This window comes from Diplodia corticola (assembly GCF_001883845.1).
Source record: "Diplodia corticola strain CBS 112549 chromosome Unknown scaffold22, whole genome shotgun sequence".
NCBI classification, from domain to species: Eukaryota; Fungi; Ascomycota; class Dothideomycetes; order Botryosphaeriales; family Botryosphaeriaceae; genus Diplodia; species Diplodia corticola.
The window spans coordinates 16,854-42,369 of NW_017971501.1; the positions used below are offsets into that span (position 1 = coordinate 16,854).

General features: G+C 57.8%; 6 protein-coding genes across 6 annotated transcripts; 2 read left to right on the forward strand and 4 right to left on the reverse strand.

Annotated features, from left to right (window-relative positions):
• Nucleotides 1-916: 916 nt before the first annotated feature.
• On the reverse strand, nt 917-4,636 carry BKCO1_220006 (rna binding protein; the record flags this gene model as incomplete). The annotated part of the gene is made up of 3 exons (XM_020272859.1): nt 917-922; nt 978-4,323; nt 4,383-4,636. 3 exons carry the CDS (start codon nt 4,634-4,636, stop codon nt 917-919), a joined length of 3,606 nt encoding a protein of 1,201 aa, XP_020130754.1.
• A 1,659-nt stretch (nt 4,637-6,295) lies between these two features.
• On the forward strand, nt 6,296-8,443 carry BKCO1_220007 (signal transducer; the record flags this gene model as incomplete). The annotated part of the gene is made up of 1 exon (XM_020272870.1): nt 6,296-8,443. One exon carries the CDS (start codon nt 6,296-6,298, stop codon nt 8,441-8,443), a length of 2,148 nt encoding a protein of 715 aa, XP_020130755.1.
• Nucleotides 8,444-9,004: 561 nt separating this feature from the next.
• BKCO1_220008 (carboxylesterase) lies at nt 9,005-10,783 on the reverse strand (the record flags this gene model as incomplete). The annotated part of the gene is made up of 2 exons (XM_020272881.1): nt 9,005-9,259; nt 9,383-10,783. The coding sequence occupies 2 exons, from the start codon at nt 10,781-10,783 to the stop codon at nt 9,005-9,007; spliced, it is 1,656 nt and encodes a 551-aa protein (XP_020130760.1).
• Nucleotides 10,784-11,606: 823 nt separating this feature from the next.
• Nucleotides 11,607-13,531, forward strand: BKCO1_220009 (carbohydrate-binding module family 35 protein; the record flags this gene model as incomplete). The annotated part of the gene is made up of 5 exons (XM_020272892.1): nt 11,607-11,747; nt 11,798-12,062; nt 12,114-12,190; nt 12,241-12,533; nt 12,601-13,531. 5 exons carry the CDS (start codon nt 11,607-11,609, stop codon nt 13,529-13,531), a joined length of 1,707 nt encoding a protein of 568 aa, XP_020130761.1.
• Nucleotides 13,532-15,171: 1,640 nt separating this feature from the next.
• BKCO1_2200010 (uncharacterized protein) lies at nt 15,172-15,619 on the reverse strand (the record flags this gene model as incomplete). Its single annotated transcript, XM_020272761.1, has 2 exons — nt 15,172-15,329; nt 15,397-15,619. 2 exons carry the CDS (start codon nt 15,617-15,619, stop codon nt 15,172-15,174), a joined length of 381 nt encoding a protein of 126 aa, XP_020130796.1.
• A 1,707-nt stretch (nt 15,620-17,326) lies between these two features.
• On the reverse strand, nt 17,327-19,885 carry BKCO1_2200011 (telomerase-binding protein; the record flags this gene model as incomplete). The annotated part of the gene is made up of 3 exons (XM_020272772.1): nt 17,327-17,410; nt 17,472-19,575; nt 19,632-19,885. 3 exons carry the CDS (start codon nt 19,883-19,885, stop codon nt 17,327-17,329), a joined length of 2,442 nt encoding a protein of 813 aa, XP_020130797.1.
• Nucleotides 19,886-25,516: the final 5,631 nt, after the last annotated feature.

The window sequence follows — 25,516 nt, forward strand, 5'->3', positions numbered from 1 at the left end:
ATGCACGAGCAATAGAAGCAAGGTCAAGTCGACTTGTTTTTACTCATCTTTTCTCGTCAATAGCAAAGGACGCTTGCAAAGAACAGTCAAAGGATCCGAGCCCGAATTTGTTTCGTAAGAAAAAGTCACACAAGAAGAATAGCTTTTCAAAAAAAAAAAAACAGCGTATACAAAAAACCCCCAGTGAAACGAGATACAGGAGGGTCAACAAAATCAAAATCAATGCCTTTTGTGGATTTTTTTTGTGTGAGCAAAGTCAGAACGTGATGTGTGATCTACATGCCCGTTTCTCTCCTCCTTGACGATCATGGAAGGAAAAAGGAAAAGATCAAGGGAAAAAGGTTTGCCACCATTGAGATGGATGGTAATCTAGGATTGTGCAGTTGTTGTGAAGTAGATGTGAAGATAGGGGGAATTGCTGAGAAGAGCAAGGCAGTACAACTAGACGGAGTTCGGACCAAGCACTCCAGCACCGAGTCATAGTCCACAATCATGTTCCATCTTTCCTGCATCACTCGTAACTTCATCCCCCACCGTATCCCGAATCCGTCTGGCCCCGGTCATGAAGTGAAGTTTGATACATGAAGGAGAAAAGAGCAGAAATAAAACAAAGGTTAGGAAAGTGAGAAGGACAAATATCCAACTCCACAGCACCGAATAAACACCATTGCTCCGCATTCCTCCGACAGAGACGTGAACGAGTGACGAAAACCGTGAGAGAGCCTAGTAGCCAAGGCCCAAGTAGTGTGCACATTGAGAGAACATCCGGTGCCTCCCAGCAGCTTTTGAGTTGGCGTCACTTCTCGAAAGGATTGCGGTCATAATGTGAGACCGCCGCGTTGCGCATTGTTTAGAATGCGTTCTATTGATACAGGGTTCAAGGCCAGTTAGCCTGCACTGGTAAGGCAGGCCGAACTCATCTCTGCACTTTTGTTAGAATCAATGGGGCTTCGTGTGAAGAAATGTCATCGACTTACCCTGTTCCTGCGGCCGCCTGTTGCTGCTTGTTGCTGCTGAACCCCTTGCTGCCCCAGCTGGGGGACACCGTAGCCCATAGGGGGATATCCGAAAGGAGCCTGCGGCGCAACCACAGGAGACCCCTGGAAACCCATCATTGGAGCGGGAGCGGGCTGCCCGAAACCAGGTGCCATACCGAGACCTGGCGCACCGCCAAGAGGGCTGCTGCGGAAAGCATCCCCAGGGCCACCAGTGGCAGCCGGGAAGCCGTTCATGCCGACACCGCCGGGCATGCCACCCATGCCGTTCATAGGAGGGTAGCCAAAGGCAGCCGGGCCGCCACGCGATTGCTGCTGAGCAGCCGCCAGCATAGCCTGTTGGTACTGCGCGGCGATAGCGAGGTTAGGGTTGGCACCGTAACCTCCGAGACCATTGGGAAGGAAGGCCGACTGGTCGAAACCTTGGCTATCCATGCTGGCGGTACGCTGGAGGCTTAGGGCAGGATCGAACTGTGGCTGCGGCATCCCGGGTGGGAAGAAGGGTCGGTTCATCTGGCTTTCGGGAGTGCCTGCCGATTGCTGGTGCGCACCGCCATTTGAAATATTGGCTTGTTTGGAGCCAGGACGGGAAGCAGGCGACATATCCCGCACGTGGTTGTCACGCGGGTTGGGACCGCCGCTACGCGTAGAGAGACCAACCTCGTCCATCAAACGCTTGTAGCCCTGAGCGGGTTGAGCCTTGATGCGAAGCAGGACGTTGCGAACATTCTGCACGACTTCGGGGCGGATCTTCTCATCAAAGAACGGGGTAGTCAGAACCTTGAAGATGAGCGTAGCACCGCAAGACTGATCGCGCAGAATAGCCTCCAAGGTTTCGTCGTTGGGTGAGAAGAAGAGAGCCTTCAGAACAGTATCACGGGCCTCGGGCTCGTTCCGCTGGTTGATGATCTTGAGAACCGTGAGATAAGCAACCTTGTGGGTGCACAAGTGCACCAAGTGAGGCACAAGACGTGGCGCAAGGACAGTACGGCGACGAGGGAAAGTGCATGTGTCCAAGAACCAAGTCAGGAGAAGAGCTCCGTTGGCGTTCGTAGCAAGGTGGACACTGTGCAGCGCGATTGCAGCTGCAATCATTCTTTGTTGGTCCTTCGTAGCGAAGTGGCTCTCCAGGCAAGCTCTCATGGCTCTGGCACCGAACCTGCCCTGAGCGAGGTCCCAGAGGCGGCCCAGCATGACCTCAAAAATAAAGTTGTTGAGGGGGCACTGGTAGCGCAAGCAGCCCTGCATGACATAGTTGCCAAATTGATCAAGGAACAGGGCCATCGCATACGGACGAAGGCTGTCGACAACCAACTTCATGAGCACGGGGGTCCTGGCCACATCGATGATCTTCTGCGCGGCCCAGGTGCCGTTCTTGTGTACACCAATCTCAGCCATGTGAGGGGCGATTTCTGCGAGCATGGCTTCCTTTACGCTCTCAGAGCAGTATTCGAACAGCTTCTGCACCACGGTGTTACCAAGGTAGTCCGAAGACAATTCCGCAACTTCGGGGAGCATGGCCATAGCGACATCCTCAATCTCAGATTGAGTGCAGGAGTTGTTGTCGATCCTCTTGCGAATTTCGCGGAGCCTCGGGGCATCGTGAACCCTGTTGTGCGATGGCTCTGGAATTGGCGGGACTTCGGGCTCGTACTGATCGATATCGAAAGCGTGCGAAACATTTGCTGCGATGTTCATGGCCTCTTCGTCGGTCGCGCCTAGCTCCTTCACAATCTGGATAATGTCGCTTTGCATTTCCTTGAGGTTGGGTGTAGTCAGAGGCGCGGAGCTGGTTTCCACACGCACGTCCTTGGCCTGGCGGTTAGCAGCGGTACCAGCTGCCTGGGACGATCCATCTCCCTGGGTCTTCGAGTTCGGGTCAGGGCTCGGCGATGGGTAGAGTCCGTTATGACCCGGAGTACCAGAAGCGCTAGGGACCTTAGCGTAGCCAATGCGGACTGGTCCCGCGCCAGGAAAGATTTCCTTGCCATTCAACTGCTGCTTGGCACGAACGGCGCTCTCCAAGTTCTCGAAATTGACGAACCCGCAGTTCTTGTGCGTGAGAACCCTGGTAGACTCAATGGGACCGAAAACACTGAAGATGACGTTCAAAGATGAAACCGTAGTAGACGAAGGAATGTTGCCAAGCCACAAAGCTCTGGTGGGACCTTCAAGAGTGTTCTCCTCGCCCGTTGCTTCTGGCATTGGCTTACCATTGAGGTTCAAACTTTGGACTGCTTCAGTCAGGCCGTTGTACTCAGCTTCCTCGCTCAGCTGGAGGTCGGATGCGCTGATGCTGCTGTCCAATCTGGAAGAGGTGGGAAGATAGTTGCGCAAGAGACGAGTAGATGGAGACTCAAGAACACCTGCAGTCCGGGCTCTCGGACGACTCGCGCTGGCAAAGTTCGCGAAAGCCTGTACTTCCAGGTTGTGCTGACGAACGGCTTCGTGAATGTTGGCATAGGCAGCGGCGCTGGCCTCAGGCGTGGGCGTCAAAGTTCCGCTGTACGAACCGTACCCCATATGCTCCATCTCCTCCTCTTCCTCATCGGCGTATTTCTCTTTCGCGTTGACCGAGTATGATCTAAAGCGGTTCGCGGCGTTCTGCTTGTTCATGGCAGCGAGATTGGCGATCATGTTCGGTTGAAGCCCGTTCCGTTGGTTTTCTAACATGATTTCAATGTCGGAAGGAGCGAGCGTCGCGCGTGATTGCTGAGGCGTATCGACAAGGCCGAGGTAATCCAGGGTCTTGACGTCGTTGTCGGCAAGCGACTGGCCCGAGAAATGGGAGTGTGCAGGGGACGAGGGATCCTCCGAGGAACGGATGCTGGCGAGTGTGTTGCCACGCTCGCGGCCACTGGCCCAGTTCGACGAAAAAACCGACGAGCCGAAGGGGTTGGAGTTCGAGAGATAGCCTGGGCGCTGAGGCATCGAACCAGCCCTCATGCGCGAAAGCATGGCCGATGACTTCGTGCCAGAGCCGCTCGAGCCAAATCCCCCCAGATCAGTCGGAGTGTGTGAGCCTGGCTTGAAGGGGCTAGTAGACGGTGTGGGCCGGGACGTCTGCGGGAGAAGAGATGCCTGAGGTTTTAGGCTGTTGAGAACGCCGGCAGTCGAAAACCTGGAGGGCAGAGTTCCAGCCCTGGTCCTCCGAGTCGACGGGGTCTGCTGCGCAGCTTGTTCCATGCCAGTGGCTGCGTTGAAGTCGGGGAAGCTCTCGCCATTTGGCGACTCGGGGATGGTCTCTCGCAGAGGCGTGGAGTTGCCGCTCGTCGGAGGACCCCAGAGTTGAGGGTTCAACCCTTCCTGTGCCTGGATCTCTCGGGCCCTAGTGATGAATTTCGGTTAGACGTGGATGCGCCAGAAAAAACGTGGGGCTGCGCATACCGCTTTGAAAAGAGCCTGCTGCCGTAGTCATGGGATGGGGAGCCAGCACCAATACGTGCCGTTGCAGTCGCGTTGCCAATCGCTGCCATGCTGCTCCCATTGCCCATAGGATACCTCACATTGTTACCCGCTGTGGGCGGCTCGATGGGTGAAGTGGCGGTGGTCGAAGAACCGGAGCGTGGTTGATTCGGGGTGAGCTGGGGCAGGTAGTTGAGGTTGATGTGATGGTCGGGCCTCGAGGTCGGAGGAGCCATTATGAATTAAAGCGAATCCTGTATGGCCCTTGCGATTTTTCAAAGCTTCGAAGGGACGAAAATCGGGCGCGCTCAATTACCAAAACCAGGGCTGAGGCGAAAACGTGCTTGGTGCCGGCCAAAGGAATGTAGAGACGGCTGGGGTCGCCGTGATGGACCGCGTCGAAGGACTGTGCTGCGGATTGGCGCTCGACGTTAGCTGTCTCGCGACCACTGTACAAATCGCGCCCTGAGCTCGCAGGCCGGCTGACGTAGGGAGCAGCGGTGTCGGGCAGAAAACGGCGGGTGTGCGTGTGGGAGCCCACTGTGCCTCGCGGTCGTGGATGCAGCGCTGCTGGGGGGTCGCGCGCGTCGAGGGCTGTCGCGGACGGGGGCAATTAGGGCGGTAGGGTCTCGGTGCCGGCGTCAAGGGGAAGCTCTCGTGGCCAGAGTGACGGGCTCTGCGGTTCCAGATGATGGGGCAGGGATGTTTCCGGGCGACGAGCCGCCAGAACGCACGGCGGCAGGTCAAGGAGCGACGGGCGGCGATGCAGCGAGCGCGGTGAGGAGCCTGTGTGCGTGTGGGTGCAGGCAGGACTGCGTAAGGCGGCGGTTGGACGAGGGCGCGGATTATACACAGACGCAGCCGGTGCAATAGACAGGCCGGGCGGCGGGCCTGGAGAAGGGAGGTACGAATTACGACAGGGCTGATTAAAATGACGGCCGCAACGCTCGGGACGAAGGGGAGAGAGAGGTGGTGGTGTGGAGAGGGTGGAGAGTTGTGGTTTTGCGGCGGACGACAGCTGGAGGCGAGTGGACTGTCTGTGCCCTGAAGATGCGACAGGCCGGCGACGGCGGAACGCCAGAGCAGACGGAAACAGAGCACAGGACAGCGGGCGCAAGGGTGCACGCGTGGGCTGCCGGCGGCGAAATGCGTCGTGGCTTCAGCGCGAAAGACAAAAGCCAGCACCCAGCTGCCCACTGGCCGCCGCGGGGCGCAATCCCATTGTGAAACAAGCTATGGCGCGTCCAGCGAAGATGCGGGCGCCCCTCGTTGTGCTGCGACCCGGCCTCGACACCCAGATGCCCGCCGGTTTGTTCCCCTGCATGGTTGCCCGCGCCCCGCGACCAGCACGCCGCCGCGCACACGCGATCTCCGCAGCCGACGCGCGCACACGGCAACGACGTTGGGGAGCGCGGGCGGCCGTTTCTCCAGACCGGACGGGCCAGCGCGTGTGCCTCGCCGGCCGTGCTGGCGATGATCCGAGCAAGTGCGGGCAAGCAATGGCCCAAAGGCAGCCGCTGTTGATTTGGCCCTGCCACGGCTGCTGTGCCTAGCACACGCCCGAAACCCTGGCCGCCGCTGCCGGCCAATCAGCTCCTGCTCTGCCCGTTGTTGTTTCGAATTCCCACGCCGCTAGCACCGCCAGGGGCCTGTTTCGTCTCCGCCTGCGCTCAACACCCGGCGATTCAGTCTGCACGCTCGCTCAAATTGAAGGCTGCCGCGAGCCGAAGCCGCAGCCCCTCCCCACGCTCAGCTCACGGCTTCGGACCTCCGCCGCATGACGCGCATCGACGCCGCGCCTGCGGTTTGTTTAGCCGCCGCCGCGACCGTTTCCTGCCAGACGCGCTCCGCATAACATTCTACGTCACCCACCACCCTCAACCCGCCCTCGCGCCATGTCTCAGGACGAGCAACCCGGCATGGAGCGCGCGTCGCCTGGAGCCGCCAATGACAATGGCGGTAGCTCCCCCGATGCCGAGCCCGCCATGGTGGTCACCCGCACACGCCGCTCCAATGCGGGCAACTGGATGCGGAAGCTGCTCGAGCAGGAGGAGCGCCCTGAAGAGCTGCCCGACGCGCAGGACTTCTACAACAATGAGCATTGGGCCGAGGATGCCGACGATGAGGAGTTCGGCGGCGAAGAAGCCGTCGCGCCCGAAGACGTAGCCTTGGAGTCCTCGGGTGACGAGGACGAGGACGAAGGCGAGCAGGATGCCGACGATACTGGCGAGAAGGACTTGCGCAAAGAGGAGCGCCAGCAGAAGCTGATACAGAAACGCAAACGAAAAGATCCCTTCGCGCAGGCTGCTGCCCTGCGCCAGAAGAAGGCGAAGACGACGGCCCAGTCCACCCCAAACGAATCGATGCCTCCGCCTCCACGCCCAAAGAAGAAATCCGAGCGCGTTTCCTGGCTACCCGAGGCCACCGAGGGGCCTGTTCGATCCTCGTCGCGACGCCTCACGGTTCAGAACAAGCAGACTCTCGCACAAGGGCTGGAGGAGAAGGAGCGCCATCGCTTGCATGTCCTCGAGGTCATGAAAAAGGCGGAGAGGCGAAAAGAGAAGGATCTACCCAAGCCCATGACACAAGAGGAACGGCTCAGGGAGGCGACAAGGGTCGAGAAGCGTAACAACAAGACGCTAAGCCGGTGGGAAGAGTCAGAAAGACTGAAGGCCGAGGAAAACAAGGCTCGCTTGGAGGCTCTGAAAAACCGGAAACTAGACGGGCCTTTCGTCCGCTACTACAGCGGTCCGTCTCTATGGGTCAATGACAAGCTCAAGCAAGTGGGAAAAGACAGCTGCAAGATCGAGGCGCTTGACGATGAGCCCTCTCCAGCAAACGATGCCGCTGGCACAGCCATTGCTCCCGAAGCAACCGTTGCTGATGCTCTGTCTAATGGCTCGACCGAACAGGATGGACAACTGGAAAGTGGTGCATCACAAATGCAATCTGCGGTGGATGTCAAACCTGAAGCGCCCGCAGGTAACCCTGAACAGATCGAGAAAGCCGAATTGCCTGGTGGTAGCTTGGAGCAAACTCAGAGCTTGCCAAGCAAAGTCGAACAGCCCTCGCAACTCCAGCCGAACGAGCCCCAAAGCTCCGGGCTGGAGGCATCTCAAACAGCGCCGGAAGAAACGCAACAAATCCGGTCGCAGCAAGGTCCATTGCAACCCGCGGCAGTCCAACCATCAGAGGCCAACCCTTCTCAGCCCCACCTTTCTCAAACACAACTGTTTGAAACCCCGCCATCCAATGCCACCACTTCGCCAACACAGATACGACCTGGGCAAGGCCACAGCATTATGTTTGCGCCGCCACAGTCAGCGGGGGGTTTCCTCGACGGTATCTTTGACTGGGCGGCCATGGACGCCCATCAGACGAATGGTACTTCCGCCCAGCGCCCACCTTCCGTGCACTCTCAACTGCCTCCGGAGCCCACTGCTTCTGTGTCAGCCAGAGAAACCAATACAGAATCAGAGCCTATCAAAACCGACGACCCCGCGAACCCGCTCCAGCAGGCTGAATCAGCTCCGCCCGCCCCGCCAGCACCGCGGGTTATTTTGCGAGCAGTCCGTAATCTAATAACCCTCCAAAATTTCGACTCGCTTCGCCCAAGAGACAAGGATGCACTCTCTCGCGCCCTTTTCAAATGGCCAGCCGGCATGCCCATCGCTCTCCCCACACGCCCGCCCCCTGGCCGTGGTGCTCGAAACGCCCATCTGCCTCATCGCGAGCTTTGCTGCATTACGGCTCAACCCGCTCGTTACCGCGACCCCCTCACCGGACTGCCATATGCGGATGCCTTCGCTTTCAGAAGCATCCGCAGGTTTGTCAGCGGTCTTGGAGGAGGACTGGGCACTGCGAGATGGAGCAATCTCCTGGGCTGTTTTGTTGGTCCACGGACCGAAGGGAGGTTCGCTGTGGCGAAAGGTGTACCCGAAAGGTTCACGGGTAAGAAGAAGGAGGTTGAACCCGAAAAGGCCGCTGACGCGGCGCAAGAAGAACAGCCGAACGACCATGATGTTAAGATGGAGGGGACCTAAAGCGTAGGCCTGAGAAGTGTGCTACTTGAACTGAAAATTGTTAGAGAAGTATATAACAGACGTGTACGTTGCCACGCCGCACGCATCAATGACATAATTTATGATACCCCCAAGTTTAGACCTCGATTCCACCACGACCTGGGCCTGTGCACGTTTCATTCTTCGCAACTATTACAGTGGGTTCACAAATAAATTAAGCCACCTACATCTATCTTACATGGGTAGCAGAATTCTGTCTCTGGATGTATTTGTAGAAATTTTCAACACTCGCATCTACATCCAGATACCTGCTCCACCTACACATGTAGACAAGTTGTTTAAACCCACATCTACGTCCAGTCATCTACGCCCGGATCTACCCATGAAAAAAAAGTTTCGTAAAATCTTCATTCAGATCCGGATATTCGCTTCACCTCATGATGAAAAGGTTTATTCCAACCTACATCTACGTCTGCATACTGATTCGACTGTCTAAAAAGGTTCGTCGCAAGTCAATTTCTTTCGCAACGCTGTGCTTTTATGGATTGATTCGCTCGATCTCTTACGCCCGGTCTACCATGTCTACAACGGTATGTCCTCTGCGTTCTGCCTCCAGAACGTACACCGAGTCTTCAGTTGGCCAATGTCGGTCTTTTCGAAAGATTCGGGCTTCACTACCCATTCTTCCCCCGTGCTAAGCTCCGGAACCCCGGCTTGCGAATCGTCGGTAAGCTTGTGAGCGTTAGGATCACCTGTTTGGAAGAAGCTGGCCATGGCACCAGCCAATCCCTTGTAAGTGACGGGCTGCGACTTCTGGACCGCATTCACTTGATTCCACTGTATATCGAGGAGGAAGAGAGAGAGGAGGTAAAAAATCAGCAAAAACAACACAACACGGAATTGTTTTTTCCACGAGAGAAAAAAATGATAGAAGGGAGAAAAATCCTGACAAAAACTCACAAATTGCGTATCACTCCCATGTTTGGCGGGGCTGATGGTGTACTCGCTCAAATATCCCTTCTTCTTCGTCTCCCCCGCGGCCTCGGCCAACCACAGTCCCGGGCACGCCAGGACGGAATCACGAAACACCATGCCCGCCCTCACGGTCGTCGTGTTCCAAGCCGCCTCCTCGGCGCCGCCGCGCGCGGGGTACAGCCGCTTCACGTCTTCGAGCTGCGCGTCCGAGAAGCGCGGCAGGTACCCGCGCAGCCAAAGGTCGAAGCCGGCCTCGGAGCTGTTGAAGCCGTTAATATTGGCATCGCTGCCGGCTACGTCTGATTGACCCAGGCCGGCGGGCACGAAGTTCTCGCCCTCGTGCGTGTTGAACGTCGACCACACCACCTGGGCGCCATCCAGCCCGCCGACGGCGGACAGCGGGGCTCGGATGAAGTCGCCGTCGACGACGGGCGCCCAGTTGAAGGAGGAGGTCGTGTCCTTGTTGAGCGCGCTGATGGCCAGGCTGGCGTCGCGGATGGCCTGCACGTCGGCGGCCTTGAGGCAGGCCAGCGAGGCGGCGTCCGTTTGGTTCGACGACGACGACGCGCACCCCACTCGTGCCGCGAGCTCCGCGTACAAGGCTTCGGCTTCCGGCGCGTCGTACGCGTACGTCTTGGGCCAGAAGGGCGAGCCGGGCAGCGCGCGCGAGAAGAGCCTTTCGTCGCGGTCGCCGTGGGCGATGGCCTGGGCGATGACGGAGCCGCCGCCGGCGGACTGGCCTTGGATGGTGACGGCGGCCGGGTCGCCGCCGAAGGCTCGGATGTTGGCCTGGACCCAGCGCAGGGCGGCGCGCTGGTCGAGCAGGCCGGGGTTGAGGTCGGCGGTGGGCGAGGCCTTGACGGCGGCGCCGGGCAGGAAGCCGAAGGCGTTGGTGCGGTAGTTGGGGTAGACGACGACGAAGTCGTCGAGGGCGCGGCTCGCGTTCAGCACCGGGTACATGGGCGGCGGCACGGAGAAGCTGGCGGAGCCTTGGATGAAGCCGCCGCCGTAGAAGACGACGAGGACGGGGCGGAGCGGCGAGGGGGGCGTCCAGGGCCGCGAGTACAGGCCCAGGTAGAGGCAGTCTTCGGAGCCGTTGACGGTGCGCTGCGGGCACATGTCGAAGGACTGGTCGGTGTCGTAGGTGGTGCCATTGGCCAGGGGCAGGGGCGGCTGCGGGGCGCGGAAGCGGTTCTCGCCGGCGGTGGAGGCGGCGAAGGGGATCTTGCGGAAGTAGGAGATGTTGTAGTCGGCATTGTAGCGGCCCTGGAAGGATCCGTAGTCTAGTTCGACGACTGGGTCTTCCTGGGCTAGGACGGCGGCGAGCAGGAAACAGAAGAGGAGCAGGACGGCGGTCCTCCTGGCAGGGCTGGCCATGTCGTGCATGGGGCGAAAGCTTCTGTCCGGATCGTCTTGACCTCAGCCGCATTCTGGGGCAACTTTATTCTTTATGTCTTGCTCGGCAGATATATTGGTCAACAGTCTGCGGGGTATATTGTCCCGCCAGGCTTTTTTCCGCCTATGGCGGCTATAGGGACGGGCCGCAATCCCCCAGGCTGTGCTAGCAGCGTCGGTGCGGCCATGAATCAGAATGAAGGTCTGATATGGCCAAGGGCTTGCTATTCGGCGCAGCATCTTCCTCGCGTCGGATACTCATGAGTGGACTCAAAGGCCTAGGGAAACCGGGCGTGTTTGCGGTGCCTGTGGAGACCATGGAACATTGGGGTTCCGGGCTGGTGAATACCTAAAACAAACGGTGCCGCCTTGGCCGTCTGGAAGCGAGGTCGTGGCTGGTGCAATGTCGAGTCGGTGAGCATGGTCTCAAGTCCAAGCAGCAGACCAACATGTCAGGCACCCGCGGCCCCTGCCTTGGATTGCCTTGGCAGCGTCGGAGCACGAGGTGGCGCTACGCCCACAGGCGGAAGGTGCAATCGTACTCGGCTTGGGTTGCTGCTGCTGCCTCCCCGCAATCTCCCCGCATGCCCGGGGCTCCGGCCATCACCACCACCACCATCTCGGCCGCCCTTGGCCCGATCAGCCCACCCCGGCGTGGTGGCCGAAGCCGCTCTGAATATGCTTCCAGCTCCCACCGGAAGTCCTTTTTCGTCGTGGATGGGACAGAAGCGGAGCTACCCCACCACTGTGTGACGACGAGTATGCATATAAACCCCGCTGGCGTGAGCAACGGAAAACCAAAAAAACAGTCGGCATGATCGCAGCACAGACAGCATTGCGACTGCTCGCAGGCGTTGTTGCCCTGCCCGGGCACGCGGCAGCCACGACTCGGACCGCAACCCCCCCGCTTGGCTGGAACAGCTACAACTACTACAGTTGCTTCCCCAACGAGACGGTGCGCTCCCCCCCTGCGCTCCAATCGCTGGGCTCTCTGACTCCCAGCAGATCATCAAGGAAAATGCCCAAGGCCTCGTAGACCTCGGTCTTGCCGCAAAGGGCTACAACATCGTCACTACCGACTGCGGCTGGCCCTCGTCAAACAGGACCGCCGAAGGCAGAATCACGTGGAACGAGACCCTGTTCCCGTCAGGCTTCCCGGCCTTGGGCGAGTACATCCATGGATTGGGCCTGCAGGTCGGCCTCTATTCAGGAGCTGGCCGCTGGCAGTGCAATACCGATCCCGAGCACATCTTCCTGGTAGCATCTCTTGGTGAGAATTTGTGGCGAAGCGTTGAAAAGCTCCACTTCTGACAGAAGCCAGGCTACGAGACTGAGGATGCCCAGACGTTCGCAGAGTGGGGCGGCGACACTTTAAAGTATGACAATTGCTGGGCCAATGTGACGGAAGATGAGTCCTCCAATTCGCCACGGGTGATCGTGTCTCCAAGCTGATTTCTCCATCACGTGTTGTGGAATACGACCCCTACGAACCCGATCCGTCCGTCCGTTTTGCCGCCATGGCGCAAGCTCTCGAAGCTGTCGACAGGCCCATTGTCTACCAGATCTGTCAATGGGGCGTAGGCGAAGACCTCGGCGTGTGGGCCCCCAAATTGGGCGACTCGTGGCGCATCTCCAACGACATCTACAACGGCTGGTCGTCCATCTGGCGCATCACGAATCAAGTCGTCCCATTCTGGAAGCACACCGGCGTCGGCAAGTATGCCGACATGGACATGCTAATGTACGCCATTCCCTTTCACTTGCACCACCACGAGCGAAAACACTGACATATCTTTCCCCAATCGCAGCATCGGCCTCAATGCCCTCAGTTTGGAAGAAGAACGCTTCCACTTCACCATGTGGGCCATCAACAAATCACCCCTGACCATCGGTGCCCCCATGTCCACCACCCTCACGCCCCAGGCCTCGCTCGACATCTTGGCCAACGAAGAGGTCCTGGCAATCAACCAAGACGCGCTGGGCGAGCAGGCGCGCCTGGTGCAGCGCCACACGGAAGAAGAGTACGACGTCTGGGCCGGCAACCTGACCGACGGTCGGCTCGTCGTCGCCGTGGCCAACTGGCGCAACGCCAGCCAATCCGTCACGCTCAACCTCAGCAACCCAGCCCTGGGCGTCGCCGCCGTCGGCGCGATCCGCGACGTGTGGGCCGCAAGCGATCTGGGGGGCGCCGTCGCGCCCGAAGAATTCAAGCTGGACCTCGCCGGCCACGAGGCGAAGCTGCTCGTCCTGTCCGGCGTCACCCGCACCAACACTTCGCTCGTCGACGCGCAGTACCACCCCGTCACCGACGCCGCGGTCGAAGGCGGCAACGCATCCGTCGTGGAGTGCCCCCAAGACGTCGACAGCACGTCCGGCGGCTGTCTCCCCGTCGGCTCCAAGGCCGTGAACCTGTACCCGGGCTCCACCGTCACCTTCTCAAACGTGTCTTCATCGTCAGCGTCATCTCTGCTCGCCATCGACTACGTCAACTACGACGTCGCCCTCCAGTCGGCCTGGTCCAACGGCACCAATACGCGCAACGTGACGCTCAGCGTCAACGGCGGCACCGCCAAGCGCTGGGCGCTGCCGATCAGCGGCGGCAACTGGTTCGAGACGGGCAGGCTGGTCGTCGATGTCGATGGCTTCGTCGAAGGGGATGGGAATGTGGTTGTTGTGGGAGCGCCCGGGCCGGATCCGGCGCCGGATGTGGTGGGGTTGGCTGTAGTGGTTGAGGGGTAGAGGAGAAGTGCTCGAGGGGGAAATATGTTGAGGATTGGGGCAAGAAATAGGAGTAAAAGGGGACGCTCTGTCGTCGTCAGTCTGAAAGCTTTTTTTTTCTACGAAGATGAATACTGTCATGATCGGATGAGTAGGTAAAATATGAAAAGAAAAACAGAGACGCCAGCCATCGAACTCTCCTCTTGTTCCGCTGCAGCAAAATCTGCGACTCCCAGACCAAAAGAGACAGGCCGTGTTCCAAACGAAAGGGTAAAAAGAAAAAAAGTTTTTTTTTTTTGGATCAAACAGCTCTTTATAGTTTTTCCGTCTGGGTCGCAGCATCCGACGACTTTTCTACATTCCCACCAGCACGACTTTTTTCAGCAGCAGCAGACGGAGACACGCGGTCCTCCCACTTGACGCTGAGTGGCCTCGGTCCCCCCGCACTCGACAGAGTCGTCGGCTGAATGGTGTTGGCGGATCGAGATTGTGCGGTTGACGATACGGCGGCATTAGCTTGTTGTTGTTGTTGTTGTTGTTGTTGCTGCTGCTGCTGCTGCGAGCTATTGCTGCCTACAACAGTGACCCTTGATGATGATGGTGATTCGTTGCGTGTCGGGGGAGAGGAGTCGGTGTCGGAATAAACAGGTGCTTCTGCGTTCGTTGGGGGGTCAGCAACTCGGCATATGTGCCATCACTGGTGGGAGATCAAAGAGAAAATAAAGTGGCCGTGGGAGAGATCAAGGAAGAGGGAGAGTAGGGTAAATAGAGACAAAGGATGGGGAGAGGAATGAAGGGCAGGAGGTAGGGAGGGGGAGACTACACACCATCGACGGGCACACACACGAAATTATGGGTGTGGTGGTGGTAGTTGATGATCTCGGTCATGACGAGCACGGCGGAACAAAAGGTGGCGGAGCACGCGAGCGCGAGGATGGCGCCCAGCCGCAGGTTCGCGTCCCGCTGGGGCTGGGGCAGCAGCGGCCCGACCCCCGCGATGATCATGGTGCTGGTGAAGAGGAGGCTGCACGACATCAGGACGGCGCCGATGCAGGAGGTGCGGAGGCGGCGGTCTCTGGGCGTTCGCGGCATGGCTGCTGAAGAAGGAAAGTGGAGGACGTTTGTCGGAAAATGGGCTGGCTGCTTGATTGTGGGTGCTTCTGGGCTTGCTATGTTGGCGAACAGTCGAGCGCCGACTTTATCAAAGGCTTCTGAACGATCTGGCAGGTTGCCGTGTCAAGACAGGGTGGTCCTTGGCGGCGGTGGTATCGGAGTTGAATTCAGTGCCAAGTCATGCCCTACCTTGACAGATTCTTGGCCATGCGGAGATGGAAGCCTGTGGAATCTGTGCTATCTCAATTGGGCTCTCCGTAGGTGGAGATGGGGGACAGACTGAATTGTGACCGACATGACATTTGTAGCCTCGCTCTTGCAACGAATACAACCACATTAATTGCCTTCCGGAACGGAGATCAGTATCAGAGAGAAACCACTTATATTGTCTAGGAGGAGGAATCTGTGGACAGGCATCTTAGCCAGACATCTCATAGACTCAATGGAGATGCAGAAGTGGGTCCGAGCCGGGCGACGATCAAGCTTAATACTTAAAGGGACTTGATTAAGCACAAACTTCTCGACGACTTCGACCTAAGTACATGGAGCTACAAAGTGCGAGACTCTAGTCTCATGGTCCCATAGCCATACAGAGCGACCGGGTGAGCAAGGCGCACCGGCTCGTCCCATGTCGGCGGCATTGGAGTTGACGACGAGGATGGCCGTCCATGCTCAGCGTGCCAGTCGAGGTCTTGAACAGTATTCTCTGAAGGATAGTCAGCCATCAGCTACTGTAATGGTAGCCGAGTGAGGGAATGGAGGGTTTCACATACCGTAAGTCTCCATACGATCACAAATGATTTCGAAATGCGCGATCATCAAAGCGCAGAGGATAATCAACACAAAACAGCCGTCACCGCTCAGTTGTGGCGACGCGGACCATACATCTGCGGTCCAGGCCACACTGATGCCGAGACAGCTGAGGATGATGATTTGGTGGATTTTGAGCTGGATGTCGAAATAGTAAGGATTTGGCAGAGACTGTCGAGGAGGCATGCTTATGTGTGGTCTTTGGAAGCCGGCCTTGAATGAAAATCGAGGAAGGTAGTAAATATTCGATTCAGTCAGTCAGTTGAACAAACTTATTATTCGATTTTTCTAAGGCATATCAATGTACCTATTACAGCTGCTCTTCTCTACCATACATTTTTGCTGGCTTGGCAATTTGTCCAGCAATGCGGCCATTTGTGCTTTGTAGAGAATGCTTCAACCGCCCCTTGCACAACCACCGGCTTTGCCGTGTAACCGTACATCCGTATGAGCATCTTGGACAAGGTATAGAGGGTATTCAAAGAGGGCATACGTTTGTCGAGAAAACATCGGGTTCGTATGTTTCGGCATTCCATCCACTGGGGATGCACGTGCAAGCGTAACATGGGTGGAGGCTGACCTGTTCTCCGATATGAATCTGCCAGAGGAATTGGTTATAGGGTGACGTTGACTTTCTCCATTTGTATGATCGAAGCTTGAGTCCGGTTCATCGTAGTGACTGAAAATCCCAGTCCCACCATGAGCTTTGGATAAAGAGATAAGAAGATAACTAGAGCCTGTTCCATTTAGCCAATGCTCTATGCTCAAGATGTAAATCACTCACGGAAATCATGTCTCCCTTTTGTTTTTCCATTCTCCATTTCCTAAGAAACCCTTGTATTTACCGTCGACGACAACACATGATCAAAACGATGATTGAAAGAATGACGAGAACGGCTATAAGTGCCAGTGAAATACTGATGAGTGTATTCTTGATCTCTTCAGGGATTGCGCGGTGGACGAGAGCAATATTGCGTTGATGAACTAGTGGAAGAAGAGGGAAAGGGGCCATGATGCGTACAAGAGAGAGTGAGAGAAAGAATTGTTGGAAGGAAGAAAGAGGACTGGACATTGGAAATGGGGCTCAATCTTCTAGACTTACAATATGTCTCTCAATCACTGCTGGCCAGGCCAACGAAAGAGCGCTTTCGGCTTCTTCCGCACGTCCTGTCAACCAACGGCGTGGACTATCCGGAACGAGTAGACGCGTATCACAAGAACAATTACGTTCCCTTTTGCAAGACAATGACAAGACAGGGGTAACATCTGGATGAAACTCAAACATGGTTCTCGCACTCGATCGCCCAGTTAAGCTTATTCGTCGCTATCCCCTTGCGTGGTCGCTGCCAGGGCGGCTTGGTGTGACGGTCAAGCATTCTTCACAAGCTCGGCCCGGCCGCTTGCAGAAAGATTAACCTAAGATCTCCACATCGCAATCAGCAGCCGTTTGATCTGCTCTGAGGTGGACACGCGGATTAAGGAGGGAGTGGAAATGGCAGGGATGAGGCAAAATGGCGAGTGACCGGAAGTGGGAAATCAGAAACGTCATATCCCTCAATCTCCCATGCATGTTTCCAGATTCTTTTCTTGTATTGTTCTTTGTTTCTTCATCTACTGCACGACATGGCCCTTTGAGACGTTCGGTCGCTCAAATCGTGGGGCGTGCTTTTCTTCGTCCCTCATCGACATGTGCTTTCTCGCCGCATGCCGCTTATTACACGTGCCTTTTTCTTTAGGCAGCTCAGCTGAGGCTGGAACCTCGAGGCTTGGGGCGCACGTTGAGTGCTTGTGCCCCTGGCGACAGCATTGGCATTATCTCAGGCGCGCGGCTTCGGCGTCTGAGTGCAAAACTTCATGTCATCTGCGTGACGGGCACTGCTTGCATGGGCATATTCATTCATCCACATCCATCGCGTTACCTGAGCGATGAGCACTCCAGCTGTGACTAGCTTGGTCGTAAGTCAGACCAATGTTTTTCTGCCGCCATGTTAGCTCCAATTCGCTGGATCCGTTGATCCAGGATGATATGATCTCTTACCGACGCGAGGCGAACCCCCAGCCACAAGATTCTCTCAGTCCGCGATTTGATTGTCGACGCCAGCTCCAGCATCCGCTCCTCCTCATCCACCACTCCGTTGAACCAGGTTGCCGGGTAATACGAGTGAGCCCACAGTTGACCGCGGATCAGGTAGTCCTCAGGTAACGGACGGAAATCTTCTTCTCCTTCGTGAAGGAAATTAGGGCATTCAATTGCTGGCGCAACAAAGGTCTCAGACCTTGCAATTGTATTGAGGAAGAAGGCGAAGTCCTCCCATTGAACGTATTCGAAAATGTAGGTGGTATCGTAAGGAAGCGTTGCAAGTTGATTCAGGAAAGCGAGCAGAATGTGAAAATGGGTCAGAACGTTCTTGTCCCCAAAGCGCTGGAGGACAATGCGTAATGTATCGAAGGTAAGACGGCAGGCGCTAGGAAAGGTGTTGGCAGTCTGGAGGTCAAATGTCATGTCGTCAGGCGCGGGCTGTGTCGGCGGCAGGACAGCGTGGGCAGACTGCCAATCCGGGTCGTCATTCTTCTCAGATTGCTCACGTATAATGTGTCGCAGCTGCGTCGCAAAAGCGAGGCGCAAGAAATTGCCCTCGCTCCCGTAATCGAACAAGCTGGCAATGTTCGCAATGGCCATGTACGCTCCTTGCTCCTTCCATTTCGAGGTGACGCGTCCAATGCTGGTGTCCAACTGTCCGATAAAGTCGCCGAGGGTTTTGTCAAACGTATGTTGCTGAAATGCTTGATCTTTCTCGAAAAGTAATCCGTGGGCACGTATAAAGCTGGTTTCGACGGAACTTGAATGGGAATATGACGCAGACGAACGGCCGAGAATGGGATCGAAAAGTGTAAGAATCGACTCGCGCGCGCTCATAAATGGCTGGACACAGGTAAGAGAACGGCAGTAAAAGTAGAGCTGCTGCAGAGCATTAGGCCTGGCGAGGATGGCCAGGTGATGGTAGAGACGGCCCACGGCAGGGCTCTTATCTGCGGCTTTGCTGTACCAAAAGCGGGCAACTCCCGCCCATGTTTCCCGGTCCCGGAGGTCCTCGTCTTCGATTGCCATCCGGTACCGTCCAAGATCGCCGAGGCATTCGATCCAAGTATCTTCGAAAGCAGGTACTGTTTCATAAAGAAGCGCCATCATTTGGTATGCCAGGTATATGAAGGTAAGCATGTACTCCAAAGACTCCGGTAAACGATGACGAAGAAGCTCCAGAAAGGAATGGATGCCATGCTTCCACATGCGGGCCGGCATGGAATACTTAGCCGCGAGACGGCGCAGGGCCTGACTCGCCGAGGGATGCTGCGACGCCAAAAAGAAATCGTGATGTTCGTGAAGCAGAGTCCTATGTAATGCGATGAGGGCTTGCCAGTGGTCTGGCGCCAGCCTGGGGTGCTGACCGGAGACGGGATCTCTCTCGGCCGTTGCTTGAGCCTTGTCGACATGTATGCACTTGGACTCGACCATGGTGAGGCCGGCATAGATGGACTTTACTTCAGCGGCGAGCTGCTCCTGAGAGATGGGGCGGGAGTCGGGTTGCAGCACCAGCTCGGGCCACTGGTCGTTCGTCGACGACAAGGCCACCGACGGGTCTGGCAGTGTGGGAGGGACGGGAGAGCCATGGTTCGATGTCGAAGAAGGCGAGACCGATCCATGGTCCCGATGGGGGATGCCTCGCGGGTCCAGCTGGGAATGGAGGAGCAAGGCATTATAGGGCTGAGCACGTGGGCCCTGCGGCGTGACGGAGTGCGGGCGATGCGGCAGCTGTCTTGCATACTCCTCGGCCATCTCCACGTCGGCAATCTGGGGCTCCACTGCGGGGTCCATGGCGCGGGCCTTCCGGGACTTTGCATCCTGGCGGACTGGGGAGCGGCTAGGCGATTCTGACGCAGGAAAGTCAGATCCAGCACGCTTCCGCGGCGGCGGCCGGGCGGCACCGAGGAACCCGGCGCAGGCCGGGGGGAGCTTACTCTGAAGGGTGAGCCGGTTCAGGTCCGGCGTCTGGGCGCGTGCAGCAGCATCGTGGCGGCGGGCCTGCTTCTGGCGGCGCTGGTCCTCGACGCGGCGCTGGTGCTGGGCGGTGGCAATCTGCTTTCTGCACGACGGGTCAGGAGAGGGCGGGGCGGGGCGGCTTGCCGGCAGCAGACTCACGCTTTGTGAAGAGCCTCGTCGCGCAGCAGTTTCCGGAACAGGGGCGTGCCTTCCCTCACGCCAGAGCCCTGGATTTGGGCGGCGTGGCTCGTGCGGACATGGTGCAGCAGCTGGTCATCGTGGTCGAACAGCTCGCATGGGCAGTAGGGGCAGGCGAGGGCGTCGCCGAGCGGCTGCACCAGGGCCGCGGACTTTTGCTGGGCTCGCTGGGTGGTGGTCAGGCCTTCGTGCAGGTCGAAGTAGTCCGTGTTCATGTTAGGAAGCCAGTTTCAGCAGTCGCAGGCGGCGGAGCTCGTCGGGTCGCATGCGGGGGCGCCAGTCAGCACGGGCCGGTCGGAACGCCGGGGGTCGAGATGGCGTCGGAAGCAGCACTGGGGCAGGCACAACAACGCATCGGCGCTTTGGGGGGTGGTAGGTTTTGAGCGAGGTGGCCCGAGGTGGCCGTCGCGGCGGCGGCTGCGCGGTGACGTTGGCTGGGGCGGACGAAGCCGAGGATCCGCCTGGTCGGGGCCGGGGGCAGGCGAGGGGCGTGGGCGGATAAGAGCCCGACGACGTCGTCTAGAAGGTCTGCTGCTCGCTGCTGCGTCGCCCGCGGTGCGGCTATATACAACGCGATCGGAGCCAGGCAGACAGGGTGCGCGGGCTCCGTGCCACTGGCCCGGCGTTGGGGGCTGGAACTGGAACCCGGACGCACGCCCGGCGGTTGCCTGCTGACGGTTCGCATTATTGCTGCCTGCCTGCCCGCGGCTCTCGCAGCGCCCCCTGGCACCGCGCGGCGCACGAAAACGCTCTCAGCTGCATCGCCTCGACGGGCGTATAAATTTCGAGCCCAGGCAGGCCGCTGCCTGGCCCGCCAGCCGCAGGAAATAGCAACCCGCCCCCACCCTGGCCAACCCATTCTGTGCCGCCGTCTCGAGCCGCCTGAGCCTCACGACCACGCGCGCGCCACCACCGCCCGATCTTCACCGGTGAGGCCGTCGGGCGGGCACCGCGACGCTGTGCGAGCTGGCTGCTCCAGCGCCTGCTCCAGCGCCTGCTCCAGCGCCCGCTCCGTCAGCAGCGTGCCTGGCGGCATGGCGCATTTCTCAGCCCTGCGCACTGGCTTATCAGCGTCGTGTTATTCCGCTGCTGCCTAAACCAACGCAAGCCATCGACTAATCCGCACGCCTCCGCACTTCAAGCCCCTAGCCGCAACGGGTGCGCCCTTCACGATGCTCAACAACAGGATGCTGCGTTTGCTGCTTTCAGCTTAAGCGCTGCCTTCCTTTGCCCGCCGCCTAGATGAGCTGGCATCGCCACTGAGCTCAGCTGACCGCTCCATAACACTCCTCACAGACGCTCAACTCAATTGCAACTGCTCCTCCGCTGCTTACGGCCCACGAGAGAACCACCGCCTGGACCTGCTGTGCTGCCTTCTCCCGGACTGTTTCCCTGACACTGCCCTTTCCCGCTTTGTGGAGCTGCCCGCCCCGGTCCGGGTCCTGCTCTCGTGCCTTGAGCTCCGTGTCTTCAGCACTATTCTTGTCCGTCTGCGATGCGAGCGAGCCCGCCGTCCTCACAGCCATCCTCATCCTCCGCCGCCGCCGCCGCCTCCTGCGCCCTCCGAGTGACGCCGCAACATCACCAGCCTCGATGGGTGACGACTTCGCTGACACGGCCCTGCGATCCTGAGTCAGGAAGGCCCGAACGAGCCGGCAAACCACCTCACGCCCAATTATTGTTGCCAGTCGGCCGAAGCGTTGTTCCTCCAAAACGTGCGAGGCATGCGTGGCACCCGCCGACCAGATCCAAGTTTTTGTCTCCACACCGCACTCCTCACCGTTCTTAACTGCTGGCAACACGGAGCATTCGACGGCCCACGCCGACTTACTCCAGCTCTCGCATTCGTTTGCACGGGCGCCGTCTAAGCACGACTAATCATGAATGACAAAGCGACTTTCTAGCTCCACAATGAACGAACCACAGCAGCATTCAGGAGCTGAAATAATGCAATCCGGATAGTTGGTCCGGTCTGTTTGCTATACAGGACTGAGGTCCGTGCCTAGCTCGTGCAATGCTCTATTTTTGACCTCGTTCGACGTTGCCTCCATTTGGTCGCTATACCGAGCAATATGTCAATCTTCTCGTTCTGTCTCTCGGAACGACCGATGCAAAATAGTTTGTCTTCACAAATATCACCGGTAACGCGCTTGTTGCCTTCGTGTTCGCCTCGTAGCTGACCTACTTCGGCTTTATTCCCCGGCCGATACCTGCAGCTAGGTTTCATCATTGCTAGCCACACGAACTGGTGAAGCAAGATCTATTCGATTCACCAGACTTTCCATATGAAAAACATGTGAGAACACGGTTCGGGTTCCAACAAGCCTCGATCCTTCTGCTCCTGTAGCAGGGCGGTTGGCGCGGCAGTCGCGGCTACATTTTATGTTAATCAGAGGAACTGGGATCCTTCAACAGCGGGAAAATCGAGCATTCATCCTTGACACCATTCCTCCTGCCGAATCAATCGATCCTTCCATCTCCTGTCGCGGACATGCGCATGTCAGCAACGAAACCCGATCAGTACTGGTGATGGTCTTGGAGACTTGGACCCGGCGCCCCATTGGACCATCCGCCGTTTGAGATATGTTGCCTGAAAATCATAATAGAAGAATAATCTAAACGTTCCAGAACAGCCAGACAGGGTATGCATGCGGACATACCCGGACGATCGGCTGAGAGCAGTCCGCAAGGGAAACAAAAAGAAGAGGGAGCCTAGCCCAGCAGGCGGATGAGGAAGCTCGTCGTACAGTAATAATAGCAAGAAAGGCAAACCTTTAGCACTGGGGGAACGCAGGCAGCCCCGCAGCAAGCAGCAAAAAGCGCATTCGGCAATGGCTCGATGCAACCAGGCTTGACACATCTTGCGTTTGTTCACTCCTGATCTCATGCGGGCAGGACAGTGGATTATAGTTTGCCTTTTTTCCTTTTTGTCGGAACCTACTCCGGACGAACAATTGGCTCTCAACACAGGCAAACGCTGGGGCCAAATCCTTTCCGGGTCGGACAAAGGAAGGGAGGACGGGAGAAGGCCGGGGGGGCATAACCGGCGGTAGAACATCAACAAGGCGGGTGCGTGGGATGGATTCTGGGATCTTTGTGTGTCGTGGTAGCAAATGAATGTCTTACGGCAGCTCGCACGACTATAACATGAACAGCCACACAACATGCCAGCCAGTTGGATTATCAGGTCTCTAATTTCCTTTTGCGGATGACAAACACGGTAATGCGTTAATCTAACCGTCTTACCCATCACCAGAGGAGGCGCATAATCAGGAGAGACCACAAGGTTGTCAGAAGCAGGAGTGAGAGTGGCAGGGGAAAAAAAAACTAGGCAACGAGAACAGCATGCCGTCTGAGCCAACCACCTGACCAAGGGTCTGCACCACCCTTCCTATACCCAGGCGCGTGGCAGGTAACTGCAGTCTGAATGCCGTGTCCGGCATGATGCAGAATGGGCATCGTTTGGGAAGCTCAACAGTGATTGTCAGCCGATGTCTGGAGGAAGGAAGGGGGCAGATCGTGTGTCACAAAGCTCCAATCACGGTATTTCCCTTCTAACGATAGGCGAAGGATAGCGGGGTTTTTTGGGGTTAGGTGAGCGGGGAGAAGATGAGATGTGACCGTGGAGTGACGACATGGTTCAGAGTGTCTCATCAGCCTTGGGTGGCCTTCTGCCTGTCATGTCCATTCTGGCAAGGCAAACGGCTCGAAATAAGGCAAGAGGTGCGTGGTTGCAAGATGGCCGGTTAGGGCTACTGTGTTCACCCGGCACGGCGGAGTCGGAGTTCGAGTCCGATGGTGAAGCATTCTAGCAAGAAGACGGCTGTTCCCGTGGTGTAAGTGGCACCACGGCGCCCTGAGGCAGCCCGAGAAGTAGAGGGAGCAATGCAGTGAAACTGGATTAGAGCGGGTGACCGCACCACAGCCCCGTCATGGAGAGGATGGAAATTGGAAGCGTGCTGATGCTCGGCCGTCTCATTGGCAGGGCGTGGATAAGGCCCCTAGTAGACGGATGAGATAACATGTGGCTGGCGAGCAGCCAGACGCAACAGAAATAGCTTGGCTTAGATGGCACACTGCCATTCGCTGGGGACGAAAAGGGCATGCGCGAGGGCACGGCGAGGCTGGGGTTGTTTGCACGCTAGGATAGAAGTAAAAGCAGGCAAAACGGAGGATGGGCCGCGGACGGTTGACGGACGGAGATTTGGAGTCGAGGGCGCGGCGCAGGCGTTTGCCTTAAAACGCCAGCAGGCTCGGACGAATCGAAACAGCAGCAGGCGCAGCAAGAGACGGCGACCGTGGCAACGAAGGGAAGACGGGTCAGTGAGCACTGAGCAGGAGACAGTAAAGGCCAACAGTGAAACAGGCGCGCAAAAGCAAGGCGACGAATGCAAGCGAATGAACCTCGGGCCGCAGCGAGACAGAGCAGGCGATAAGCTGGCTCGGTCGACAGCGACGCAGGGAGCGACATGCTGACGATGGACTGCTGCATTCAGGCATAATCCGGGGCGCGTAAGTGCTGTGCTGGCCGGCTCTCGTGCCTATGCGCACGCGCTGCTGCCGGCACGCGTGGCTCGTCAGTCGCAATTCGCAAGGGCAACAAGGCAAACGCGGTGCAGACTGCAGAGCTTGGCGGGGCGTCAGTGCCGTGGCTCAAAGCAGGGAGAGATGCGAGGAGGCCGGAGCATCGCGGCGCAGGCGGAACGGCGAGCTCCTTTATAACGGGGCGTTGTATGCGGCATGCCCTGGTGGGTCGATGGAACTGTCGTACGAGAGGTCCCTTAGGTACGGAGTAGGTACGGGTTACTACTACGGCCGCCGGACACCTTTCGGGCAAGCCGGCCCTCAGGTCGTGCCTTCCACCACCGGCTCCTGCCCTTGCCCGTGCCGGCGCGTCGCTTCCTGAGCGCGCACGCGTCGAAGGATCAGTAGGCTCGTGTACGGTATTGCACACCTCCTTCGAGCACCCTCTCGTGCCTCTCGTGCCTCTCGTGCCTCTCTCTCCATCCCAGCCCTCGCACCGCGTCGGTCTGCCTTGCCGGACGTTCGGTGGGGATTTGCATCCTTTTCGGCCCCCAAGCTGCGCCTCTGCGATCTATGCGGCACAATCTGCTCGCAGTCTCCACAAGGCAGCCATCGTGAGCGCCGCAGCGGACACATGGGGTAATTGATAGCTCCGTCTGCCCAAGAGCCGTCGATTTTCAGAGTTTGACCCCCAGTTGGCCAACGCGATCGCACTGTTGTCTCACGCCGTGCCACCAACCCCAGGCCAGTCCCGCCGCCATGCGTCAGGCAGCAAAACAAGGCAACCGAACTCCTCTGGAAGATCCCACGCGAGGGCCGCATGACGGAGGCCGCCCTGCTCCCCAACACCTGGGACATGAGATCTGTATGCGCGTGGTTCTGTAAGCGAGAGCGGCACAGGCGCCGCCGCAATATCAATGGCGTTTGTCTCAACAGGGGAAAATGCCGACAAGTCAGTGGCGCTGCCCGACGGGCGGCCTCCAACAACCTCATCCAACCACCACATACCATCCACGATCGAATCGAAATGACACATCTCACCGCATGAACGGCCAGAAGAGACGGAGAAACCGACGCACTCTGTAAGACGGAGGACCACTCGGGGAAACAAACCGCATAGACAAAAAAACACTGTCGTTTGCAAAGCTCTCCCTCGATGCATGACAGCCAGGGAACGCTATAAAGTGAACATGCAAAGAGATAGATGAGGTGAGAGAGGCTTCTTTTCAATCAAGGTCAGTGCAGTGACGTCGCCAGACCTGTAGGGCTCGAGGTTGGTGCCGAAAACGTAAGTCATTGCCTGCCTCAGGCAAACACGGGCC